The sequence below is a fragment of the Triplophysa rosa genome, linkage group LG5 (genome assembly GCF_024868665.1).
Source record: "Triplophysa rosa linkage group LG5, Trosa_1v2, whole genome shotgun sequence".
In the NCBI taxonomy this organism is placed as follows: Eukaryota; Metazoa; Chordata; class Actinopteri; order Cypriniformes; family Nemacheilidae; genus Triplophysa; species Triplophysa rosa.
In genome coordinates this window covers 18,027,868-18,043,420 of record NC_079894.1, presented here as the reverse complement: position 1 = coordinate 18,043,420, position 15,553 = coordinate 18,027,868, and the positions used below count along the sequence as shown (strand labels likewise).

The following is a 15,553-nucleotide window of genomic DNA, read 5'->3' as shown; positions in this document are numbered from 1 at the left end:
AAGATGTTAGGTCTGGACTGCATACATTAATACACAAGCAACAAGCACACACACACACAGATCCCACCATTCTTTGAGAGGTGTCTGTCATCAGTCATGCAACAAAAAAGGTTTCTGTAACAAAGACGTGGGCCCTTTTGTCTGGAAATCTTGTTATTATTAATGCTTGAAGAATTGAATGTCTCAATGGCTGGTTTTGATTAGGGTGGATTAAGTGCATTAATCTACTCACTCACCAGTCTTTAAAGCTGAACTGGGTGAGCGCTCAACGGTTATTGTGAGAAAATAATATGGCCACCGAACAGTTGCTCTTTTTTTAAACAAACTATGAGGCACAGCAAATATTTGACTGTTCTTAGAGGCGTAGCGTATGATTGGTCAGTGTGTCATCTTGTGTTTCAGTTAAATACATTTTTTGTAACTTGCCTTGCTTTCGTGACAAATGGAGCGGTGGTGTTACTGTTTTTTCTTGTTCATATCCATTCATTCAGTTTTAGTCCTTTGTAAAGTGTGTGACTGCTTTTCTGGCTTTCTTTTCCTTTCAAGGACTGAAAAGCAAATCTGAATCTTGTCATGCAGTTAGCATGCAAACCATAAATGCTATGTTACTGACCCCTGCAATCAAAACGTGTTAGAGGACTTCCATCTTCTCTGGCCATTTCTATGCCTGTATGGTCAGGACAAACGCATCAAGTTTGCATGCTTTTAGCAAGGGCTTTGACTTGCAGCCTGGAGGAGAGTTGAGCACACGCCTCTCGTACCTGTCACTGGCTGCTGGGGTTCTCAGTGCCGTGGTGTGAGGTCGATATGTAGAGTCATGTGGATTTCCATGGTGCACCCACGCTGTGCCAGTCACACAGTCACCATCCCTGAGCAGCTGACCCACACCGGTTAAACCTCTTATTAACGCTAACCACACACAGATACGGTACTGTACGGACCAATGTTACGTGTGTGTACTCTATGAGAACTACTCGCACTACATAGTTATGATATTTTTATCTGAGGTATTATAAAACCTGTCCCATAGCAAAATGTGACATACAGTATAATAAGATGTCTTATTTCTCAGTTGTTTCTTATGGTTACAATGATAATACATTTAGACTTAAAGTTTCCTGTTTTCAGTTTTTTTTTGTTAATGTTTTAAATTTTAGTCATATATAACTCGTGCAGTTTTGTGTCGACGATATTATTGAAAGCATCAGTCAAGCATCAGTGTTCAGGCTTCAGGGGTGTTCACACTATTGACAATAACTGCAAAGCTTTTAAAAATCATTCGAAATGCAGTAGAATAGCAAAGTACACAACACAACTATAACAATAAGGATACAGAGGAACGATATTGTTATGATCACTTTTAGGCCTGTTTTTTTTCTAAAACGATAAAACATACTTCCAAACAGTTCTCTGGTGCTGAACCAGTACCCGAATGTTCTTCAACTCTTTCTGATTTTCCATTCCCTAATTGTAACCAGTTTCATGTAACTGAATTTCATGTAGCCAAAAGTGACTGTTTTTCTTTTTGTTTCTTTGCGAACGGCAGTGGCAGTTTATCTACGTCCATCTACGTGACTGCAACACAACAGTGTGTGAGCTTAGAATTAACCTAACATTATTGTTAGCGTCCATTGCTGTGGACGCTACTATAACTATATTTACCGTTATAGTTATTGTCGTTGTTTGAAAAAGCCCTTTACTTTTGCTTATACTTACGGTGAATGATTTAGACAAAGCCCTAACTCTAAATACTACACACAGCTCATCTCATTTGAGCCATTTGCGCTATAGCATATAGGACCAGTATATCATCTGTGGGCAAGTATACAAATGTGACGGAGTTGATTTTAAATTTATTTATAATTGAGAACAATACTGTTTCCTTTTAGGACCTAATGGGTGTTGTTCATTAACTATTTCTCTGGATGTTACATGTGGTAACAGCTGTAGTGGACTGGGTACTGCAGAGATATGGCTCACCTACTCTGTTAATGATTTTAGGCAGAGTCACATGTGACCTTGCCAAACAAAATATTAGTGCCAAGTGAATGATCAACACATTCGCATCCATCTGGCACGGATGGCGCTTTTCACTATGAAATGTTTTTTTTAACATTCTGGAATGTCTATCTGTAGCCGATTGATTTTTAACTGTCCTGTGTGACTTCCGTTTCTCAGTTATAGGTTTCGGTTTGCCTGGACAGGACGTGAACAGACCAGTCAATTTTCAACGTGATATTTCTCAACCTCTCTGTCACTGAGCCAGTTGACTGATGTTATCCAGAGAACACGTCCCATTAGACAGAGCCACAGTCCATCGTGACTCTAAAGGTCACAGCGACTCGTTCACATCCTGTGTGTGTCACTCAACTGTTGCCGTCATGAGATTCTTCCCTTCCGAGATGTGTAAGAGTTTGTCAATGGCAGACAATCCGTCATCATCTTGCTATTTGGGAGTGATTTGTTCATTTGAGGCAGACGTACGGTTTGCTGGTGAACTCGCAGATTGTTTTAGAGGTTTGGGCAAAACTGTAGGGGGTTTGCAAAACTGTGTGCAGGGTGGATACTGTCTGTCAGTTGTCAGGATTCAGCGTATGGAACAATGCTGCATTGCCATGTCATGACAGATGTGAAAAGAGTCATTTCTGGGCTTTCATTCAATGTCTATTTTTGTTACGTTTGTGTCAGGCATGTTTGCGAAAGTTGAATGGATTGAAGTCATGAGTGATTTGGTAGTACTAAAGCTTTCTCAAATGTGTGTAACAGATCTTAAAGTATTTTAAAGTTAACTTATTTTAACCCATAATCAGTTTTCCATGTGTTTTAGACCTCCAAATGTGCAGAGACGGAAAAATGTTGGTTAAACGGATAGTTTCTCTAAAAATGCTCTCATGTCATTACAAACCTGTTTGACTTTCTTTTGCAGAAATGAAAAGAAATTATTTTGCAGAATGTTGGTGCAGTAACCGAACAACACTGACCTCCATAGACTTCCATTCTCTGCACGCAAAACCACTGAGACATTTCTAAAAATATCTTCTTTTGTGTTACACAGATGAAAGAGTTTCAAGTTTAAAATGAAATGAGAGTGAATAAATGATGACAGAATCTATCACATTCTACGGCATATTCTTTGACAGTTTCATTGTTGTAGGTTTACTGAAGTGAAGGCATTAGGAGATACTTGTGGGAACTTTTGGGTGACCAAAGAGGACCTTGAGTTTCACATTTTAATAACTGCAGCACATAAAGTAGATAAAGTGCTGTACTAAATGGCCCAAAAATAATTTCCAATTTACGTTTGGCATTTTTGCTATATAAACACATAAAGTGGTCACCGTTCTCTTGACCTACTAAATAACGCTCACACAATTACTCATTTAATAACGGCTCCTTCACAACCGCCGTCAATTCGCAAACTCGTAAACAAATAAATACATCCAGCAAGTCTTAACTCTATCAGCGGTAATCACTAACCTGCCATTCTAACCGCACCCGACCCACAGGTAAACATTAGCTCTAGCGTGATTATTATGAAGGGTGCCATTAGGACTATTTGGCTGCGGCGTTGGAGGCGGAAAGATGTAAAACAGCCTGCCAGTGCTGCTTAGCTGGGTTTACCGCTCCTGCATTCCAGCTGGGCCGGGCCTGCCAAACCTTAGAGGGGACTCCTGAAGTTCATCCAGATCCATGGAAGAAGAAGTGTTCTTTCGGAGTCAGTTTTTTTCTGCTCTAATGGAGGTGTTCCCCCTAAGGAGTTCTGCCCCTTGAGGGGAATGTTTTAAACTGAGAAGCTAGGGGAGCGGTACGCTCGGGTCAGGGTCAGAGCAGCCCGTATGTTAGGCCGACACTGTGCAGGCCTTGGGTGTTTAAGATTTGCTTGCTATCTTTAACAATATCTTTAACATACGTGGGTCAAATTCATTCTGGTGTGCGAAATGTCAGTGAAGCATCTTGGAACTATCATTGTTAAATCCGCGTTGCTAATACATCTGCTGCGAATTGACTACGATTGCCATGTTTTTGTCCAGAGAATTGAAGAGGTGCATTCCAAGCCAAGACAGAAACACGAATAGGCTCCTCAATGGTTTTTTTTTTTTTGGCCTGCACGAGTAACTCACACGTTCCCCCACATCTGTCTTTGTTTTGGGTTACTTCGGTAGACAGCTGGGGGTTTTTGTCTGAGAAAAGGCTTTGTTTGGGGTCAACAGCTGGGGGGAATGATTGGCATGCGTTTGGAGTAATTGCCCTGTTGGGGACCCTGACCTGCCAGCCGAGAGACCACACAACCAGCAAGCCCAAACGTATTGGATGCGACATCACTTAGTCTGGGTTCAGAAGTGTTAACTCTGTTCGATACTTTAGCTCAGCAAGTGGATGTGGATGTGTGTACAACAGAGAATCACTTGTTTTTGTGGTGCGACAGGAGCAGTGATGTACAGTATTATGTGCCAGAATGTTTGTTGAGCCTTTACAAAAGCCTCACAAATATATATATATATATATATATATATATATATATATATATTTAATGATGAACAATATGTTTTATATATTTTAAGTAGGGAATAGGGATAGATTATATATTTAAAAAGAAAAAACCCATTTGATGATATTCAGTATATATCACTTTTTATTTTAGATCTTCATTCATCTGTATGTATTTGCTTTAAAATGTCTAATTTAACCCGTCTATGTTGCCATATATATTCAAAAAACATCAAGACATGTATAATATACTTAACTGTCTTCAGAGGTATATAAAGACCTTACATAATGAAGCGTTATGTTTTTAGAATGAGCTAATCTATCTACACACACCACTGGTCCCCTTACATGGAATTCATCATGTTGTTTCTACAGTAGCCCTAATCAGACAAACTGCTCTACAGAGGGGAAGGGAGTGGAGTGAGCCGTTGTTTGCAATTTACAACCTCACTGCTAGATGCCACTAAATTCCGTACACTGGACCTTTAAGTCACTTATCACAATAAATAATCAACTTAATGGCCAAGGAAAGACAATAAATTCATCACGATGTTGCTTTCATCTATATTGCCTGCAAAATCATTGTGAATGCATAGCGTGCAACCCCTAACTTTAAGTGTGTAGTGCTATAGATGATGTTGTGTAAAAGTGGGAGTATTGGAGTGTGATTCGTGATCCTGTATCTCTTCACATCTGCTTTCTATAATCTCTCTCCCAAACTGAGAGCAACATCAGGTTTAAATGTTATCCTCTGACCTTTCCTCTTCTACAGGATCATTATTTTTCCAAGTGATCTCTCCTCTTCTGACTTCATATTGTTCACGAGCCAAATAATTTCAGACCTCGAATGCAACACTTGCCGTCATGTGTGTTTTGTGGCTTTCATATTCAGTCTAGTGTGGTTGCTCATCCATAACTTCATAATACTCTAATGACATCTTAAAAGTCATTAGCACTTAACCACGAGGCCAAAACTAAGCTCCCCGTATAAGCTGCGGGGACAGACAACAGACTTTTGAATAAACAACAACTATAAGGAACCTGGCGGGAACCTCCAGAGTGTGTAATGGACCATTTTAGTTCAGCCCTCACCACGGAAAATGCATATGATGGTAATGTCACGGGTAATATGAAGTGCTGACAGTAATAAAAAAGGGGCAAACAAGCCCCAGAGCGCAGAGTTAGAGCGCTGTATAAAGACTCTTGTGAGGATACGTGCAAAGAAAGCGTGATGGAAAACGTGGTAGGAATCACACAACCCAACAGATTACACAACAGTGCTGTAAATATCTCCTGGTGCATGTGAACACCTGAAACCAAAACTGGGAATGATGCAAGACTGGTAGAATAACAAACAAATATCCAGATTAAAAGTGTTATTGTTCTTTCTTTGCTCATGAGGTGAAATGCACTGCTTGACTGTTTCTCGTTTATCAAAGACTGAAGACTTTGCACAGTTTGAGATGTTGTTGAGATCTTTTAAGGTGTGATGTGTGGGATTTGCTGGGGTCTTCAGGTCAGAAATGAGATTTGTGACTACTCACAAAGAGCAAGGCTTGTCCTTGTCTTCACCTAAAAACCTGACTATTAGAATAGTTTTGATTCTGTAAAGAAGGAGGAGTTATACTGTAGGCGTCGAGGAAGAGAGAGTAGGAAAACTAGAATTGTTTATATAACAGGTTAATTGGCAATTTAAGTCTAGAGGTCATCATAAGGTCAAATGTCTGATTAAATATTTGTGTTTACACTGGATACACTGTATGTATGATATCCTAATACTCTGTCTTTGACATGTGTGACCCTGGACAACAAAACCAGTGCTAAGGGTCCATTTTTTTAAATTAAGATTTATACATCATCTGAAAGCTCAAATAAGCTTTCCATTGATGTATGTTTTGTTTTGGATAGGTCAATATTTGGCCGAGATTCAACCATTTGAAAATCTGGAATCTGAGGGTGCAAAAAATTGAGAAAATCCTTTTTAAAGTTGTCCATCACTCAGAGGCACTATAGCAGGCCGTTGCTTTTGTTTTAACGCTCTCTGTTGGCTTACCGCAGTAATGGCATTGTGGAGAGTAGATGAACCCGAAAGCTGAAATTCTAAGCTTTACATAGAGACCAAACTTGAGTGGGTAATTCATAAAGAGCGTGCAGCAGGGAGCGAAGTTTGTAGCTGTGCTTCCGGCCATTTTTGTTCGCGATTTTGCTGCATCCACTCACAAAGTCACAAGAATGAAGTTTTGATATATTTGCGGTAGGAAATTTATGAAATATCTTCATGGAACATGATCTTTACTGAATATCCTAATGATTTGGGCATGAAAGAAAAATCTATAATTTTGACCCATACAATGTATTGTTGGCTATTGCTACAAATATACCTGTGCTAACTATGGCTGGTTTTGTGGTCGAGAGTCACATATTTTGTTCGGTTATATCAGAAAAGTTAGCAAACTAGTCATGTATCGGTTAAGGAGCCCAGCTCTACCAGGGAAGTTAATCTTCTAATCGGCAGTTGATGGTTTTCTAACATGTCAACAGTTTAGGGCAAGTTTGCTCAGTCCTGCACTTAGGGAACTACTTTCTGGTGGTGTTTAGATGGTAAAAGTCTTGCAATATTCTCATGCAACATCAATAGTGTTTATTTATCTCAAATCCAACCTGTAATCCTAACCTTGGTATCATCGAATCCCACCAGAGTTTTGCAGAACAAGGTTGACTCTCTGGACACAACCTTACTTTCCTGCAGTGTTCAGTTCCAACACTAATCAATCAATGTTGTGTGCAGCGTTGGAACTCAACTGCGAGCAAAGGTATATCACCGAAAGCGGTAGCACTGCTGATTTGGAAGAACATGAGAGCTTTCCCATTGTTGTCATGCTAAAAATGTACTGCCAGCTCAGCTTTCAGTGCTTCAGCTCTAACCTATTCTGACGACAAGACCCTAATGCACCCCCTGGGCACAAGTAATGTTGAGTGTAATCAGCTTCGACAGCAATGATGGACTTTAGGGATTTGACGAACGGCATCACTCACTGCCATGTTGACATGTCCGCATAATAGCATGAATGCTGATGTCTGCCAGCAGTCTGTGAGAAAAAAGAAAAAAGTCAGAAAAAAAAGCAAAACAGTTATATGTGTTGCATATAAACATCAATTTCATTTCATAGTGCTTGTATTATATGTAAATCATTTACAAATATCTGTCCTATTGAAAACAGATTATAGCACACAACGTGTCACATTTATAATCTGCATCTCTAGACGTTCATCTTTGAAATATATACTGTAGGTATTTTTCTATGACTTCACATTAATCTTAATGGTTTGGAGGATCTATAGACAGAAATGCAATATAATATACAGTACACAACTGTCTTCAGAGGTGTATAAAGACCTTACATTATAAAGCGTTATGTTAGAGTGACATTTTGCCATGTTGTTTTGACAGTAGCCCTAAACGGACAAACTGCTCTACTGAGCGTGTTTTGTAAATACGTTATCTCCTTTGGCAAAGAAACGAAAACGTGACGACATGTTTGTCCTGTCAGTTGCTGTAGTGCTTTGAAAGGGAGTGGGTAGTGAGCCGTTGGTTGCAATTCGCAAGCTCACTGTAGCTAGATGCCGCTAAATTTCATACACTGGACCTTTAATACATTTTGTTTATCTTTCATGTACTGCTGCTGATCAGTGATGAAACATTAACGACTGATCAAAATCCAATGAAATTTCAAAGGATAATCTGTTGGTTTGTGCTCTAATACTGTTATCATTATGGTTTATCTTTGTAGTTCTCATGTTTGGTGTGAAAGGGCCTTTACTATGCCCAATCCATCAGTTCGCATTTCGGAAAAAAATACCTATTTTTTCCTATCCAGTTCATTTCTGATGAATAAAACATCCCATTCTACATTTTTCCATCATTTATTAATCTGGAAATACATCATATGAAGAAGTAAAATGGCTTTGCGAATGTAATCGCATGTTGAGTTCAACAGTGCACAAGTAAACCTGGGCTGGGTCAATGTAGTGATGTTTATAATACAGACAGGATAGCAGTGATCTTTTTCTTATAGTGAAAAAAAAAGGTGTTTCCAGATATAAAAACGTGACTGAAAGACTTATTGCGGTAGGGTCGTCTGTCAAATCTATACAGTTTTGGAAAAGGAGCTCACATAAAAGCTCACACATAGCTGTGGTGACTTCACCTTTCAAAAGCCAGAATTTCTGACTGCTCTCAATTCTCACACATTCAGGCTTGCCCTCCAGCACTCTGGGTAAAAGGCTAAAATACTGGGCTGTAAGCCATCACCAGTAGCCCAGGGATTAGTGGAGCTCAATGTCTCTGGCAGCTCTCCAATTCCATAGTAGCTTTTGTGTAGCAGATAGAAGCGCGTCTCAAAGTTTTCTCAGAGGCATGGCATGAAATTTCTTTTGTTTCTGTGAGGCCCGTGTGTTTGTCTTCGGTGCCTCGAGTTTTTACATCCCAACATGTCTCTGGTCTGGATGTTATAGGCTTGATAATGATTCTTGGGGGTTTTAGGGATCGAGGGGTGAATGCTGTTTATTTTTTGCTAAGGGCTTGGAAGTGAGAAACAAGTAATTTTGAACTTGGCAAAGATTTGTTTTGTGTTGGACCAGAAACATACTTAATTCTTTGTTGGTTAATTGAACATAGTAGAATACGACAGTTTACCATAAAATTTGCTCCTAGTGGTAATGTTGAGAGCAAAATTTGTGCTTGGGTTGGATGAATGCCATTTTGACACACTTTGGAATGCGGTGATTGCAATTTGCTTGATTGTCGTTTGCATTTTATGTGCAGGTGTGTACAACTGTGTAAATGCATTTCATTTCTTTCTTCTAGGAAGTGTAAAGTGTTCAGAATATACAGTTGAAAAATATCTTCTTCACTTTGTGTCACTGTTGTTGTGTTGATTTTTGTTTATGTCAATTCCAGAATGTGACTTGTGGTTACATGAAGTTTCAATCATGTATTAATCTACTGTTGTTTAAGCGAAATTCCTTATTAACTGAATTTGTGTTGTTAAACGCGGCTGTGTTGCAGAGGATTAAACTCTCAAAATAAAATAATCTCTAGACATGGGCGTTGTAAAGACGTTCCTACAAGTCTTTGCTTGCCTAGTTTCTGTTTCACAGTTTGTCAATAGATGTCAAATTACCGCAGCAAACAGATTCTTTACACTTTGCTTCGGCTCACAAAGATTTCGCTTGTGTTCTTTTAAACATGCTGACTAGTCGCATGAACTCATGCCTTGTGGGGGCTCCCCGGGGAAATGTCTCGTAGACATTCGCAGCCACCTGTTTAAATCTGTGTTATGTCTTCAGAATTCCCCTTTAGAACATGGAATGAAATTTGCCGACTGTATTTTTGGCCATTTGCATCATCCGTTTTATTTTGTCAAGAAAGTGTCTGAACACTCATTAGCTTCACTCAGGTTTCATTCTCACTCAGCGTTGTATCCATAGGCGCTGATAGAACCTACTAAGAGGTGCTTCCCCCTGTTTTCATTTCATCCCACCTAAAAATCTGCTACTTAGCCGTGAGAACTCTTCAAAGGGATGGTTCACCCAAAAATGTAAATTCTGGCATGAATTACTCTCTCTTTAGTTGTTCCAACCCTGTATAATTTTCTTTGTTTGGTTAAGCACAGAGAAAGATATTTGTATGAATGCTTGTAATCAAATAGTTCTTGGACCCCATTGACTACCATAGTAGGAAAAAACAATTGAGGAAGCCTCGGATGTCCAAATTTGCTGATTTTCAGGAAATACTTTGATACTTTGTTGTCAAAGTTGACAAACACTTTTAAATACTTTTTATTGGTTAAATATTTGCAAAACCCAATGACAAACATAAAGGGTGACTAATAATAATGATTTATGGTAAAAAAATAAAAATCATGAAATATGGATGATACAATGTGTCAGAAGAACAGCAACGATATACAGTAGAAGGATATGTTTTAATACCTTTGTATTTGTATTTATTTTTAATCAGTCTTTACCAATAGAGATTATGGATTTTCGACATTATTATTATAAGAGCTGTACTTTCATGACCATATTATGATAGTATGACTTGAAAAGCACTGAACTATTATATACCTAATTTATATACTGATAAAGTCACATTAAGTCATATCTGTGGTCTGAGCACCATCCCCACTCCAAGACTGAAATCTTAGAATCACCCCTGGTTGTATCTATAACTTGTAAAAGAAATTGGAAATAAAATACAGAGGTAGGTAGAATGGAAAGATACACTTTTCTAAAGAAATTGTGCATTGCTTTTTGCCATTTCCAGAGAACCACAGAGTGTGGTACATTTTGAGGGAGGTCTCTCTGCGTGCCAAGATATTACAGGATCACACAGTGTAGCCACAAGCGTGTCTAATGTCCTAATTGGATTATGCACTTATGGCTTCTTGACAGCAAATTATTCGAATAACCAGAACCCTTCGGTTTTTCAGGAGATGACGAATAAAGACGCGTTTTGGCATGTGCCTCTGAAGTACCAATTAACTTTAGTAATTAAAATGTTTAAGTTATATTGGGTGACTTGTCAAGTGGAATGTGACCACATAAGTGTGTTGTGTTAGTAAGCTACAATGACCGTTCCTTCTGACTTGTTGGGAACCTTGGGGTCATTCTAAAGAACTGATTCACTCGAAGAATTCATTAGCCGGAATAAAACCCGAACCTTCTCCTATTCCAGAAATCCCCTATTTTGTCAAGCAGATCTCACAGCGAGAACTGAGGAAAAGCACAAGTGGACCCCTTTATGTTTTTGCATGAAGTCACATTCGAGCAACTGAATAAACATCAGGTTTTCATGTGTCATGATTTCCTTATGAGGTGGCTCTTTTTCAACCTCTAGATATATTGCATGAACGTTTGGAAATGTAGCAGCGTGACAAGATTCGACATCCAGTGCCAAATACTCTCGGTATGGCAAAATTATATTACAGTGATCAGTGCAGAATGCTTCTGGAAACCTCTAGAGCTGTCATTAATGTCAACATCTGCTGCTCTGTTGATATATGTTGTCTGGGAAACCCCGAGGTTGTAGTTAATAATATCCAGCACCTATATTCGAAGACAAAAGTGGCAGATTTAAAGGCACAAACTTCGCCGTAATAACATACGCGGTGTAGGAACTGTGTGTTCGTGAGTTTTGTAAATCCATTTATTCCTTTGCCTCTCATTGGACGTGTAAAAGGAACCCAGAAATTACCCATAATGAGCTACTACCCTGCCAATCCTGTCAATTGGTGTGACCAATATGGTCATTAGCTGACAGTCCCGTCCTCTGTACGTGCTATGAAAGTAACACTCGTCCCTCCTCATCACAAACCACAGAATGCTGGTTAGATGTACGCCAGCTATGTGGCAGACCCAGGCAGTGTGTTTTGTGTTTGCAGGCTCTAAAATAAACTGACAAAAGAGGTGCTGGTCTGTCATGTGCTGCCTGCAAATCCCAGCAAAAGTATGTGAAACGTTGGGCTGTAGATTCTTGCGAAGGGGTCATACGAACATTAACTTTTGCACTAGACCTCTGTGTTCCAGGAGGCGTTTGAGAACATTAACCACATAAGCATTCATTTAAGCAATTTAATAGTTTGAAGAAAGAGTTTGTGCCTGAAGCACCGCCATTCATTTTTCCTTTCTGCGTTCGTCCCATGTAATGTCATCTGAGGTGAGAGCGGTGTGCTTTCATTTATTCAATTATGTGGTTTCAAACAGGAAATCTAAAGCAGCTCTTGTTTGTCGGGACTGTGAAGGTATCACATGATATTTACACACACCTACTGTACATTGAATATACAGGGCCTCACAAGTGCACAAAAAGCCTTATCAAATCCTAATACTGTTATCAGTATTAGAACCAAATCATTTTCGAAGAGTTAGTTGTGATATGAAATCCCACACAATCAGTTTTGTATATAGCTGTCTGGAAAGGTGCCACTATAAACTTTTCAAGCTCCCGGTCGACCAAAATGAGGTTTTAGGGAATACAACATGAAGCACGATGAATTTCGTTACCCATTTCGTTTTTTGGCAGTGTACATTTTAACAGATCACAGATGGTTGAATGTTTGTAATAAACAAACAACACAGCCTTGAAAAAAATATTTCGTTCATTTTCAGCATTCTTGCAACTTATATTGATAGCATGATGAAAATGCTGGTAAAACGGAAGAAAATAAGAGCAAGCCTTGAACCGATGTTGACAACACCAACAACTCGCCTAAAAGCATAAAGTGCTTGGAAGGCTATGCTTCTAGACCTGCAACGGATTGTCTTTTTAATATATCCCCAGTAACAATGATTGCATTTGTGTGCTTGTTCTTTCTTGTAGGCTGACAGGTGACGAACCCCTGTCCATTCTGCCCCTGAACTCACAACCAGACGAGAGGACGGGCAAGGCGCACTACAAGCTCTGTGACCGACTCAAGCTAGAGAAAAAGCAACGCAGAATGTGCAGACGGGACCCCGGTGTAGCCGAGACTCTGATTGAAGCAATCAGTATGAGTGCATTAGAGTGCCAATACCAGTTTCGCTTTGAGAGGTGGAACTGTACTTTAGAGGGCCGTTATAGGAGTCACATTTTAAAGAGGGGTAAGTAGTGTACATGATGCCCTTATATAATGTAAAGGTGATGTGAGTACATTTTCTATTGTTAAATAGTCTCACATGACTCAGCTTGGGGCTCTGCTTATTGGTGCTATCACAATGTTTAATGGTGTTTCAGCATTGGTTGAGCAATGTTTGAGCATCATGGCCAGATCATTTCGGCAACATTGGCACCAACCAATTGCAATAGTTTCAACCAGTGTCTGGTGACACTAGCAGCACAGTAATTACCTTTAATGTAAAAAAACTCGTCCCATAGATATATTGAAATAAGCACATTAATTATTGTGGCGTGACGGAAGTTGAGTTTTTGTGTCTGGTTTTTAGTTGGCCAAACATCTTAAAACTCTTTTAAAGTCCCTGTGGACCGCAAGTTGCGATCGTATTTACTTCCGCAGCGCAGTACTGAAGTGCGTTTTCAGATTTTAACTGAACATTATGAGAGCACATGAATGTTAAAAAGAGAATGACTCACACTGATAAGCTATTTACAATAAACGCTGCAATATTTCATGAAAAAATAGGAACTGTAATTTTGAATATTCTGTATATTTTTATGATACTGTATGTATATCTGTGATAAATTAATGTAATGGCAGTACTGTTTGTCAATGTATCATGGATCATTCTGCACTGTTCCTACTGGAAAGCGCTCAAGCAGTTTACTCTTGCACTTGTTACCTCTTAAATCTAGCACAAATGTTTGTTTTGATACCAGAAGAAAATCTGCCATCTGATTGACTTTAAATCGAGAAACTTTCATTTCTGACCGTATCTAAGTTTTATGATTACTGAATACAAAATTTTTTCAAAACACTATTTACAGTCTCTGTACTATATTTTAACTAATTAGTATATGTACTGCTCACGACTTGGTGTTCCTTCATCTGAGGGAGTTCAAAACCTCCCAAAACTTTGCACTCTAGAGGCAATTACAAGGAGGGTTCAGTGCTGTTACTGGAGTTCCTGTAGGCGAAATTCAATCCTTAAAATCACACAAAACATCACTGGATTTCATGTCAGGAATGTTGGTTTCATGGTAATGTCCATGTTTCTCACAGGCTTTAAGGAGACTGCGTTCCTCTTCGCCATCTCCTCAGCTGGCCTTACCCATGCCATGGCTAAAGCCTGCAGCGCTGGCCGCATGGAGCGCTGCACCTGTGACGAGGCTCCAGATCTGGAGAACCGCAAAGCCTGGCAGTGGGGTGGCTGTGGAGACAACCTCAAGTACAGCAACAAATTTGTCAAAGACTTCCTGGGTAAGAGGTCCAACAAGGATCTCCGCGCCCGGATAGACACGCACAACACCAATGTAGGAATGAAGGTAGGCTGCTAACATAATGTTTTGGGGGGTCTTTGTTTAGCCAGAATGTACTGAATTTCAAGGGCCACGTTTCTTTCTTTCTTTCTTTCTTTCTTTCTTTCTTTCTTTCTTTCTTTCTTTCTTTCTTTCTTTCTTTCTTTCTTTCTTTCTTTCTTTCTTTCTTTCTTTCTTTCTTTCTTTCTTTCTTTCTTTCTTTCTTTCTTTCTTTCTTTCTTTCTTTCTTTCCCTCCTCTGTTTTGCAGCGGTGGTTAAACAACCAGCTCCATAAATTCTTTTAGGTCACTTAAATAGTCTGTAAAAGACCCAGTTTAAATCACTTAAATTGGCTATTTAATTCAGTAATTTATGATGAGTGCCCATTAATCAAGGTTTGGTTTCCCTTTCAGCCTGAAGAGCAGCAGGTTTGTCCCAAACGCAAGCCGTTCATTGTTTTTGCAAAAAGAAAGAGGCGAGTTAACGTTGAGGCCCTTGTAAGAGTAAAAACAAAAAGAAAGAAGAGAAAAAGACCCATAACAGAGCCAAAGTAAACTACAGGTCTGGCACCAACGGATCTGTCTCATATTGTTCGTTTTAGTTTTAGTATGCATATCATTTACAGCACAGCCCAGCACAGACTTGTCTGCTGTGCTCCGTCCATCTGAAGTAGTCGTCCTCGGGCCATTTTGCCTGTGATAAGAGATTTACAGCAATGTGTTATACATTTTTGTCCATCTGCACATGTAAGGAGGTGTACAGGCTTTGGGGTCAAATCCCATATGGAGAACAAACTTGGAATGTGCTAGCCTCTGCATCCCTTGTGCTTTAAAGCTGACGTTTCGCATTTTCCTCTGCTTCCATTGAGGTGGATTTGCAGTTTCAGTTGAACAAATCCACCACTTGTACAACAGAAACTGTCCAGACAGCTCCTTCTGTTTGCTTATCATAAAGTTCACTTTCTTACAGAAATCCCGAGAAGGTCCAAGATTATAGATTAACAGCTGTCATTTGTATGACCCACAATGCATTTAAACCTTGTAATTCTTTATCTTGTCATAGTGTCCTAGCCAATGTATCATAAGGAGAGGTCGCGTTAACCAAAAATTC

The 15,553-nt window shown here is 39.4% G+C and overlaps 1 protein-coding gene across 1 annotated transcript in view; it reads left to right on the top strand.

Annotated features, from left to right (window-relative positions):
• The window catches only part of wnt9a (wingless-type MMTV integration site family, member 9A), a 29,409-nt gene that overhangs the window by 6,142 nt on the left and 7,714 nt on the right, over positions 1 to 15,553 (top strand). Inside the window, 2 exon segments of the mRNA XM_057334334.1 lie at positions 12,872 to 13,131; positions 14,208 to 14,470. Coding sequence (XP_057190317.1) covers positions 12,872 to 13,131; positions 14,208 to 14,470 — 523 coding nt within the window.